The sequence below is a fragment of the Lygodium microphyllum genome, chromosome 25, assembly GCF_053477565.2.
Source record: "Lygodium microphyllum isolate KBCC chromosome 25, Lygodium_microphyllum_v1.1.10, whole genome shotgun sequence".
In the NCBI taxonomy this organism is placed as follows: domain Eukaryota; kingdom Viridiplantae; phylum Streptophyta; class Polypodiopsida; order Schizaeales; family Lygodiaceae; genus Lygodium; species Lygodium microphyllum.
This window is the reverse complement of record NC_141159.1, coordinates 64,200,603-64,212,982: the sequence shown is the minus strand read 5'-3', so window position 1 is coordinate 64,212,982 and position 12,380 is coordinate 64,200,603. Positions and strand designations below refer to the sequence as shown.

General features: G+C 41.3%; 1 protein-coding gene across 1 annotated transcript in view; it reads left to right on the top strand.

The window, feature by feature from the left end:
* Positions 1–8,089, top strand: part of SDHAF2 (succinate dehydrogenase assembly factor) — a 53,963-nt gene extending 45,874 nt beyond the window's left edge. Inside the window, exons 6-7 of the mRNA XM_087666342.1 lie at positions 7,631–7,699; positions 7,774–8,089. Coding sequence (XP_087522468.1) covers positions 7,631–7,699; positions 7,774–7,917 — 213 coding nt within the window. The 3' untranslated portion in view covers positions 7,918–8,089. The remainder of the gene's footprint in view (positions 1–7,630; positions 7,700–7,773) is intronic.
* The last annotated feature ends 4,291 nt before the right edge of the window (positions 8,090–12,380 follow it).

The window sequence follows — 12,380 nt, the reverse complement described above, 5'->3', positions numbered from 1 at the left end:
TTATACTTGGAACTACCACGGTGGGTGATTTGTTAAGGACATGGACAGCTGTGATTACAACCTCTACCTAAAGAACTTGAGGCACCTTTCGATGCTCCAACATGGTCCTCGCGAGCCATCTTGACTACGGTACTTGTTCTTTTGCTCCAAGGCATCATTATCCTATGGAGTATTGATGTTGCTGAACTCTTGATGAATCCCCTTGCTCAGCATTTTAAGCTTCTGCCCACATGGACTATCCTTGAAGATTAGACAATCTCAAAGTTTGAGAAGTCTTGTGACTCCAGTTGCAAGAAATATACCCAAATCATGCTGCTATAATCATCCACAATAAGTATGACATATTTGCTCCCCTTAAGGGACTTGTGACACATCGGTCCACAAAATTCGGTCAAACAAGCTCCAAGGGGCCCTTGGTCTATCGAGAAGCCTTGTTTAGGATTGCATCTCATTTTTGTTTGCCTTTGATGTAGGATACACAGGGGGGTATGGCTTATCCCAACATTTGGTAAGCCATGAACCATTTGCTATGAGCTACCTGCCGAAAGTACTTATGGTTAAGATGATTGAATCGAGCATGCCGAAGCTCGGTTTGTGACTTAGAAGAGAAAAGATAGAAGAGAAGGTTGTGTTCTTGAGCTTGTAAACACCATGTTCCTTCTTCCCATGGTACATCACCTTCCATGTATGGCCATCTAGAATATGTAAGGACTTCGCATTGAAATCCACAAGGAGGCCTAGTCCACATATCTTGCTCATCGAACACAAATGTAGCCAAGTATTGGGACATATAGGACCTCTGATATAAAGACATCAAATGCAAATGGTCAGTTCCTTCTTTGGATGACTGTCTTCTTGGTCCACAACCATGGGAAGTAGCTCTGCCCATTTAATGATGTTAACCAGCTCTAAAGTTATCAAAGAAGAATAGAAACCACTCCCTTGGGGTGCTAGTTGTGCTCGAAGAGTGACAACCATGGCCTCCAAGGAGATCACCTTCTCCGCATTCAGGGTTTCCATTTGCAGTTGTTGGAGTTTGTTTATGTGATCCCTCTTTGATGTAGACTTGTTTGGACCCAAGGTCGGCATTTGTACCTCCAGAAACACCCTCTTCATAGGCGTCATCCTGTTATATAGCTGCCCCAAGTGCAGCCATATTTGGTGAGCAGCTGTTGTATGCTTCATATGAGCAATGGCTACTGGTGTACATGAGATGAAAATGAATGAGCAAAATGTGAGCAAGCAGCTTGTCTCAATGTGCCTATGTCTGTTCCAATGTCACTTGCTTGAAATGAGAAAAGATTGCCTCCATCATCACCTTCCAGATGCTGAAGTTTTCACCATTGAGTTTCTGATCTTGGGGAAGAGCTGGCAGGACAGGGCCATTGCAGTCCATGATGGCCCGGAAATCCATGTCTGTTGTGATGGACATCCTTCTCTCCCCTCAATAGATTGCATATGCTGGATGGTCTCCTTCTGGCTCTGAAAACGCAGCTGGCTTTGCCCAAACCTTGAGGTTAATTGGAGTCCATAAAAACTCGAAATTTGCCTCAAAGGCTGAAAAGGCAGCCTTTTCAACACTGCTTTTGCTGTTTCTGCACATTAAAACAGCAAACAATCCTCCATTCACACACACCTCTGCTCACTCCAGCTGTAGGTTGACGTGCAGCCCTCCTGCTCGCGCTCGTACGCTGAAAATGCAACTATCATGCTGAAACCTCCTCTTCAGAATTGTCCAGGTCAGCCCTTCACTACATTGATACCATTCCAAAGTGCAACATTGTGGAAGTGGATGCACTGGCTGAACACAAAAGATGGACATGAGAGAGAGAGAGAGAGAGAGAGAGAGAGAGAGATGGCTGGGTGTTCGATTGCTGGCGCTCGTGCTCTGCTGGTCCTGTGGGCGTCAGAAGCTGCCTCGCGCGCTGTCTGAGCCTTTCCGTCTTTTCTGCGCAGGGTTAGTTTCAGCCTTCCGCGAGCCCTGCCCCTGCACTCCTGTAATCTGTTGTCCGTGAATACTCTTGCTCTACGACCTGTGGTTCGTGTGGCGCCCAGATCTGCCCCTGAGACACAGACGCTGCGTAGGGAGAAGGGACAGCTCTGCCCTGCCTCTGCATGGACAGCTTTCACGCACCTAGGCAGAAACAGACCTGCTGTCCAGGCAGTCTTCAGTGCATCCTCTGATCGCCCTTATACAGAGAGCAGACCTGCCCCTGTACACAGAGAGAGAGAGAGAGAGAGAGAGAGAGAGAGAGAGAGAGAGAGAGACTTTTGTGATCGGAATCTAGTTCTAATATGGCAAATCTGCAGGAATCTAATGGTATCGATATGGCCTTTCTCGATCAACAGTTTGGGCAAGGGAATGACAAAGACTTGGCCGACTTGGATGGTGATTTGTTGGCTGATGAACTCGGGCCGTTGCAGGATAGTGAAGAGATGGGAAAACGTCGTAGGATGTCGGTTGAAGAACCGGTCTTAGGCCTGAATTTGCCTCAGTTAGAGGTTCATGTTTCGTGCTCACAACCCAATGGATCTTTACAGCTCATGTTGACCTCTGCCAATCATCTTATGTCAGATTATGTACATTGTAATGAGGATAAAGCTAACGCATTACCGGATGGGGAACCGACTTGGTCTTACAACAGATAGTTGCTTTCCATGAGAGGGTAGTCATATTTTATTTTATTGGAGGACTCCTTTGATTACTAGAATTCGTGCTTGGCTGCAGTCCATGCTTGTCAGTTTTGAACAGTGCTTAGAAGATGTTTCAGGGCATATGCAGACTCCCCTGGTTGAAGAGATTTATGATGGTCCGAAGGGATTCTTTGAGGTTCTTTTTTGTTCTACGGAAGTACAGGCTCTTATTATGCAACACATTCCTTTGTTTATGGATGGGCAACTAGTTCATGTGGTCCGTCGGAGGCCCATGGCCGAGTTTTAGGAGGTGCTGAGACAGGCATACCCAATTTGGGTAGAGGTGGTGGATTTCCCTGCGCATCTCTGGAGACTCCTCCCTCTGGTTTTGAGAACCATTGGGGAGGTTTTGGTGGAACATCGGTTGGCTTCCCACAATCGGAATAGGGCATGTATGCTTTGGGACACAGGGATACCTTGCTTGACAAAGATTCTTTTTGAGGTTCCAGGGTTATAAACGTTGGTGTATGGTTAAAATGGGGTACTTTTGCAGGACACTGTTTCAGATGTGGCCAGTTGGGCCATTTCATTTCGGAATGCGACAAAAATATGGAGGTAGGGCAATGCCCTATGGATCCAGATATGGAAATGCAAGACCACCTCCCTCAATAGACGATTCAAAAGCCCGTACCTGATCTTGAGCAGCTTTCCCCACATGGTTGTAATGAAGGCAAGAAGGATGTTTCCCATGGTGGTGGGGAGCGTGCTTCGCTTTTCGGGTGGGCGGAATTTGTCTCTTTAGGAGGATTCCTGGGTCACTGTGGTTTGTCATAACGCTAGACACAATTCTCGCTCCACTCCTGTTCATCCTCCGCCGCCCCTAGTCACTCAAACCTTTCAACGCAGAGATAGGGGGTTTTATACAAAACCTCAATCTTCGCATGCTCTGACAGTAGAAGATAAAAGGCCTTTTGATTTTGCTTTGCGCTTCGATGTGCGTGGGAGGCTTGTGCCGCCTCAGGATGTTTTCCGCTCCCAGCAACAACAGTTCCCTTCCCGTGCTTCCATTGCGGGTTTGCTGAGGGCAGATCTTGTTGATGTTATTTGAGGTGAAATGGAGAGATTCCAGGTTGCCAAGGCTATTGATGTAAAAGGAAAAGGGAAAGCGGTGGTTCAGTAGTTTTTCTCATTTGTGATTGATCATGAAAATTGCACTGTGGAATGTAAAAGGTATTTCTTCGGGCAGCAAGCAGTATTGGTTATGGAAAGTGGTGCCAGTTGGAAAATGGGATGTTTTCTATGCTGTGGAGCATAAACAACACGCTTTGGCTGGATCTTCTTATGTATATAAGGATTGTGCAGTTTTTTTTAGTGGTCGACCTTCGCACAGATCGGGAGTTATGGTGGCGGTCAAATCCTCCCTACAACCATCGTTGGTCTCTTAGGGCCCTCGTGGCCGATTTTTGATTCTTGAAATAATTTATGAGGGAGAGGTTTTGTGGATTGTAGGCGTTTATGCTCCTTCTAATGCAAGGAAACGTCGTCAGCTTTGGGATGACCTGCACTGCCTTGCCATGGCTCGTCAAGGCTTTGTTATGGGTGATTTTAATGCCTATGTTTTTGTAGATCAGGTGACCTCTCCTCGTCAAGGCTTTATATGGGTGATTTTAATGCATGTGTTTCTGCAGATCAGGCAACCTCTCCGCATTCGGTTATGGATGGTCCTGAGCGACAGGCTTGGGATGCTCTTGCAGCGGCATCTTTGAAACGGGACATGTGGTCCTGGATGTATCCATCACAAGCCGGATATACTTATCGTTCTCTTCAGCATCCAAATACTTGGGCCAGACTGGATAGGATCTACATCTGTCAAAGTGACTCTTTTCTTCATGCAGTCATTGATATGCGGGTGGAAAGACAACATGTTTTGTCAGATCATTACCCTTTGGTCCTGGAAATGAGCCAAAGACCTGTTCATGCATTCAAGGCTCTCCTTGCCCATTTGCCTCTTCAGTTTAATTAATCTTTTTTGTAGCAAAATCAGTTTTTGGAAGGTGTTCAGCAACTAATAGCTTCTTTTAGCTCGAAGGTCCTATCTAGAGGGATGGAAGCATGGGTAGTTTTTAGGGATAATGCGCGAGCGTTATCCTGACAATATGGTATTCAGCATGCTTCCTCATTTCGAGCTGAATTGCAGCATGCTCAATCTTTATTAGCTCATTTCTTGTGTCTGTGTCAGACTGGGGATTCCAATGATGACTTCCTCACATGCATTGAATGGCTGAAAGGCAGGGTCCAATCTATTCAAGAAGAGGAATATGCAAAATACAAACTGTTGGCCAGAGCCAAGCCAGAGCCAAGCCAGAGCCGAAGCTTTACATGATAACAACTGTCAAACTCATCAATTTTTTGCTTGTCTGCATCAGCAATATGCACGAGAAAATATTGTGCGCTTAAAGGATGGGCAAGGTGATATGGTGACTGATCTTGCCTCCATTATTCAAATGACTATTGACTTTTATAGGGCCTTGTTGGGTTCGCAAGAGATTTTTTCCGATACTGTTCTCTTTGCTTGAACATATATTTGTGACCTGGTTAGTAATCAGGTCAAACCAGAATGGGTGAATTTAATGGAGGCTAATATTTCTGAAGATGAAGTGGAAGCAGTGCTGTCTCACTTGCCTCGAAGGAAAAGTCCAAGTTGGGATGGGCTTCCTAATGAGTTGTTTTCAACCCATGTGCAATTGCTTAAGGACCCATTAACTCGCTTGTGTTAGTAGGTGTGGAACTCTGGTATGATGCCTTCAGATTGGAAGATTGCTATCATCAGGTTGTTGCCCAAGGTTCCCTCTCCGACCTCTTTGAAACAATGGAGACCCATTTCAGTTATGGGATCGTTATATAAAATCTTCTCCAAAATTATTGCCAACATTTTGCAGAAAGTATTTCCGCACCTCATTCATCCACGTCAATACGGTTTCATTAAAGGTCGGAATATAATGCACAACATTTTGAATGTTCAGCTGGGAATTGATTATGCCAAAGCTTCTAACCAGCAGGTTGTTATGCTTCAGTTGGATATTGAGAAGGCATTCGATCATGTTAGTTGGTCATTTTTGCAGCAATTAATGTCTACTATGGGTTTTGGGCCCCGTATGATTTCTCTAGTTGATAACCATCAATCAGGGTGTTGTGGCTCGCATTGCTGTTAATGGAGGGATTACGGAGGAAATTGCCTTATCTCGGTCTCTTCGGCAAGGCTGTCCTCTCAGCCCTTTGCTGTTTGCTTTGGTAACTCACCCAATGCTCTCATTATTGGATAAGTTAGCATCTCAAGGTGAGATAGTTGGCTTAACTCTTCCCGGTGGTGACCAGCTTGTGGGTCTAACTTTGGCAAATGATTCTTTTATGTTCCTTAAGGCGGATCGTATTAATGTTAATTGGGCAATGGTGGCCCGGAATCTTTTTGCTTTGGCATCGGGTCTTCACATTACTACTCAGTAATCCACCCTTCTTTATTCTTTTAGGAGCATTCGTCAGTACTTTAGGGTGCCGCATGGATACAGGGATATTTGGTCGTCCATACAGGACAGTCTTCAGAGGTTCTCTCCTTTGCCTGCGTTATAGCCATTGGCTCCATGGCGTGATTGGATGTATGTGCTTCTTGATGATTTTGAGAAAGGTCAGCTAATCAGATATATTATCAGATGGTGGAAGCTAAGAGATGGGTCACGGGGAAAGTTAATAAGTTATGGCGTCTTAGGGAGAGCAAAAAGATGCGGCGGGAAAGATTTATCCTGCTTTGGAAGTCTAAGGTTCCGTATCAGGGTAAAGAGTTCATGTGAAGGCTGCTCATTGGGGGTCTTCCAACGGGAGAAGTGCTCCTTGCCCGAAAGATCTCTGCAGGTCGTTGGGTTTTGTGTACTACATGTGATGAGACATTGCTTCACTCTTTGTCTCTTGCCCTGTTGCGCGACAGATCTGGAATTTCATTTTCCGTGTGTGGTCCTCGGTGACTTGGCACCACATTCCAGTTCGTTCGTGGATTATGGGAAATATGTCCTCTATGCCCTTTTTGTGTTCAGATTGTTCCTACCTTTTCCATTTTCTTAGATGGACAGCCCTGCGGCATATATGGCGTACTCGCAATGCCTTTATTTTTGATTCATCATCAGGCATCCATGGGCAGGTGGCCCGTGTGTGTGGATTAGTGTTGTGGCAAATCTCTTCTATGATGTCAGCTGACCTGGTTCTTCCGGATATTGCTGCTCCTTGGCTGGCGATTGCTCGCTCTACTCCAGCTGTTCCTTCTGTGTGATTTATTAGTATTGTTCAAGTAATAGGTTGTTCTGGTTGTTCTGAGAGCCTTGTGATTTATTAGTACTGTTCATGTAATAGGTTGTTCTGGTTGTTCTGAGAGCCTGCAGGCCTCATGTAATATTAGACAGAGAGAGAGTGAGAGAGACAGAGTATGCTGACCTGATGGTCTGATGTATATTTACTACTTAATTCAATTATCTTCACGAAAAAGAAAGAGAGAGAGAGAGAGAGAGAGAGAATTTACGAAAAAAAAAAAAAGAGAGAGAGAGAGAACTCAGAAATGTAGAATGCTGAACACTAGAATGGGCAGAAAGATACAAAGGGCTGTTTTGTGTGTGTACACTCAGCCCGTCACACATCACACACTTGAGAACAACTGCTACCCATAAATAGGCTGACAGGAGGGGGAAATTAGGAGCAGGTTGGCCCGTAATTGCTGGTGGATTGCCCTGCTGGCATGACAACCTGACAGGCAAGTCTGCTGACCCGCCCAGGCTATTGCATTTGGTTGGGTATTAAGGAATAATACTTCTTGTCCAACAATGTGGGAGCGGCCCTTCATGCCAATACCTATTGACCAACCCTGTGATGCTTTTGTTTCTTTCTTTATCTGCCTAGTTAGTTTCTAAAAAAGTTGAGATTTGAGAGTTCAGACTTCATGTTGTGTCTTTGACAGGAGAACCCTGAGCTTTGGAAGTGGCTAACAGGACAGGAACCTGCTCCTGAATTTTTAGTGGCAAATCCTGTAAGTGGCCCTCTTAAATAACTTTCGAGTACTTTTTTAAATGGCTTAGTGTGATCTAATTGTTCTTATAATAGGTCTTTAAAGCAATACATGAGAAGATAATGGGGGCCTTGGACACACATGCTCCAGCTGAGACTAGAGCCAAGCTTGGACAACCATGGGTCCGTGGCTGGGATGATAACCGTAAGTTGGGAGGTCCACAAGTAGGCAATCAGTGAGGCTACTGCATTTATCAGACTTCTGGATTGGACCTGTTAAATACAGTGTAATATTATTCATGTGCGGTAGTAGAATTGATCCCTTTATCCCTATATCTTGGCTAGTCAGTTATTTAAACCCTATTATCAAGCTAATTGATCAATAAAAAGCTGAAGCTAGCTCTAATCATTACGAATGTGCTACTATTGCAGAGGATTAAGCCTCTTGAAGTGTTTGTTTCCATGTTTTTCCAAATTGAAACACAGTATGTGAGTGTTTTCATGTCAATGTTTGGTTGAGTAGGCAGTGCAGTGAATGGAAACTTCTCTTCAGAGGGTGGCACACACCTTAGTAGGTCACATGGATGGGTAGATGAGAAGCACATGTATGGCCATTTCAATGCATTGTACCAGAAGCATGGATTTATGTGAGTGAGCATCAATATACAGAACAAATATTTTACTTAGGTGTGGACAGTTTGGGCTGCAAGTGTACAGATCAGTAGCCATTTTCACTGTATACACAGATTCTTTGTGCATGCTTCAAATGTACCCTTTAATATTCTAGGAGCATGATTGACTGATTGTAATTGACGCACATGTTATCATCCACAAGGCCGCCGGTACTTGAAAGGGTACTTAAGGGAGGTAACATGAAGGGGCCTTTTCAGTGATGTTTGAGGGTTCTCCATTGAATCTCTTTTATTTAGGGGAATTATATGATTCTGTTTTACAAATCAATCTTAAACGTCATAAGGGTTCATAAAAGAGCGACAATAAGGAACAAATAGAGTGATATTAAAGGATGCATTGTTTTAAGGTTTTACAAAAACAAGACTTAAAACAACTATGTATAGCTTAATTACTTGACTCACACAACCTATATTCAAATATCTACACATTTGTGCCATAGCTTCAAGTAGTAAAAATGATGCATTATTTGTACAAAATTGTCACTAAATGGGGGTGGGTGCGACATGTTTTGCTTTTAGGGACGTCACTGTATTGGCCCATTTACCTTGTTTAAAGTTGGGGACAATTGAGATACCACTGGAGTTGACATTAAAATCTACTTGAGGTTCTTTATTGTTTTATAGCCTTGGTGATATGAAATTTAGGCTCAAGTTAGATGCTTTTGGAAATGTAGTTTGATGGATAAGGCTTAATCGTTAAGATTAAAATGTTCAATTGATAAAGAAGAATGTGAATATGGGGCAAAGTTTTGGTGGAGTGTCTGATATTAAATCAATGTATTCTCTTGTTTATTACTTTAGCTATGATTATCTTACCACTACTCCATGATGTTTGTAGGTCTTGGTTCAAGGGGTAAATTTATCCATGTTGCTCATTTGAACATAGAAGTTTTAGAAATGATTTTGAATTAGAAATGCTCCATTTTCAACCATCTTGAAGAAGTTAAGAAATGCTTTTGGGGATTTTTACAACTGCCTCATAACTTCTCAATTTAGATTTTGAGCATATAACTAGCTCTTATCCTTTTCTATATGGGTCACAAGTAGGTAGATGAATTTCTATATATCATGGTCCACTTGTCCATCAACGTGGTTCTTGTGGATTTAAACGCTTAATGATGCACTAAGCAAGTTGTAATAGCAAGCTAGATACCTAGAAGTCACTTGGAAATATGAGATACTTAAATCGAGATGCGAAAGTGGTTTGAAATTCATTAGGTGGAAATCCAATCAGCCAACACTTGCTTTCTTAATGAAGAAAACTAAAAATTTGTCAAGTTTATGTCAATGTAACAAGCAAAGAATTGTTTTCTTGAGAATTCAAATCTATCCAATAACTCAATTTTCATGTGAACTAGTCATGGCTAGCTATACCATCGATGTTAACGGGTATTTTATAAAACTTGAAGAGAGACTTCTTAAGAAGGAAAACATCACTTTTAGCCTAACATTATCATGTTGGAAATGAAGTGCTTGGCTAATTGTAAAAATTCAAAAGATTAATAATAGTAATAATCATGAAGTTTTACTATTCATAACACAACAAAACTTTATGTGACATCATGTGATCCTTATAAAGGTGGTCAGTGAAACAAAAAATAGAGGGTTGGTACATATATTATCTTATGTTGTCTAGTAATCTTTCATTAATGGCTCCTTTAAACCCTTGTAACCTTGATCTTATCTTTATAGTTGATCTACTCCTTCAATCCCAAGGACTAAGTAGTTCTATTGTTGGTTGTCTAATAGACATAGATGACTTGTGTAATTGGTGAAATATACATTGTTAAGGCATCAATTTTGTAAGTGTAATCAAGGAAACATATTATTTGGAGGTCTAGTAAGTTTGATATGAATAGTCTCTTAACATGTTAGCTCATTATGTGTAGAAGGGAAGACTTATGTGCTTGAATACAAAGTTTAGAGAAAAGGATGTCCCTCAATGAAAAAAGATTCAAAGCTCTTTGTGATTTTGGCAGTGGATTTCACGCATGTTTGTCTCGAGGTGTGCAATGTTTTACAAATAACAAGAAGATTATAGCTCAAGTTATGTGTAGAAGGGAAGACTTATGTGCTTGAATACAAAGTTTAGAGAAAAGGATGTCCCTCAATGAGAAAAGATTCAAACCTCTTTGTGATTTTGGTAGTGGATTTCACGTATGTTTGTCTCGAGGTGTGCAATGGGTTACAAATAACAAGAAGATTAGGTTTTTGTTTGGACTTGTAAAGGACAAAGGGATATGTTGGTATGCCAAAAATTATCATGCAAATCAATTTTCATGTTGGTAAGTTTAATAGTTTGAATGCCTTTTGGAGGATGATTTGTGAGTAGAACCTTGATAATATAGTTTTACTAGTGACACACTATTCTAGTGTTAGATACCTCACATTGTTTGGCAAACTATGAAAATTTTATTTTTTAGAGGGGTCTTGGAGTGTAGCTATAGGAAATGGCTACTTTCATGAAGTAGATTAAAGTGTTGCATTGGATTCTAGTCTTAGTGATGGTGGATTGGTCCCCTTTTAATAAGACTGATACCTTTTGGAGACGATTCATGACTAAAATCTCTCAATATAATTGTACTTGTTAATACACTATGTAAGTGCATGTTAGGCACACACTTCTTATAAGGAATGTGTTTGGCTTAGATATACAAATTCATTGATGGATTATGGTATTGAGAGGTCTTGTATTGTAGCTATACCAAAATGGCTACCTTTGAGAGAATGGTAGAATAGTCTAATATAGGTTATCGCTTGTACATTGTCAAGTGTTAGATAATTCTGTTGTTCAACTAAATTGTGGATGAATTGTTCGATGGAAGGGTCTTAGCATGCAACAATATAGATGGCTAAATTCACTAGCTAGATTGAAGTGGTGTGGAAGTCACTATTTTTTGTGATGATCAACCTCTTATAATAAGCCCAAGACCTTTTGGAGATGCTTCTTGAGTAGAATCCTTCAATATAGTTTTACTTGATGATACGTTGTACAAGTGCATGTTGGACATATGTCGCGTGTTGTCCTACTTGCATTCATCAAATTGTGGATGGATTTTTCTATTGAGTCGTCTTGGAGTGTTATATGACATGGTCACATTTATGAGTTAAATTGACATGACAAAGCAAGCTGCTATACATAGGGTAGGTAGCTCTAGTGAGCAAATGAAAAAACATTCAAGCGAGGATGCAATACATTTGTGAACCCAACTTGAAGTTCAACCCACACTTAATCCCCATATATGTAAGTGACCAAGGAGCAAATGATGAATGCTTTGCAATTCATGGCTACCCTTATAAAGGTATGCTAGAATGTATAATAAAATCTCAAAACTATGATTTGCCGAAACCCTCTTTGTATAAAGATATTAAAATGTGCATGTAATGTGCTTCGTACTGACATGCAAGAAATATAGATGGTTGACATATTCACATTTTATTATGTTTGAGGACAAATTGAGACAACTTTTGTAATTGTGCTTTAAAGCACTTATGTTCTTGTTATGCATTAGAGAAATGTTGATCTATTTGTGCTTCAAAACACACTTTTCATGGTACTTGTTCAAAAATAGCAGCTTTGGGTTTTAAAGCACACTTTCTTGTGGCACACAGTGCGTTCATATAATGCCAAGGAATCTAAAGACTGTCATAGAATTGGAAAGAATCCCCATCCTAGGACTACTCCAACAAGAAATCTTGAGAACGGGTCGCAGAAAGAAGGGTTGTAATCTTTAGCTTTGGTGAGGTATATGATGTACATAGTTTAATATTACTGGTAGTATTTAGTACCAATTGTGTATATGTTTGTAGTTCACAATTGTCAATTGATATGTTTCCTTAGTCAAGGTAGATATGTTGGCACTATGATGATCAATAGTTTAATATCCTAGCACTATGTTGCAATTATAGCATGTTAATAGATTATTTAATAACACTTTTTTAACACTTAAACAAATACATTAGTATTATGGTGAAATGCTTGCTAGTACTATGCTTGCAAATACATGTCAA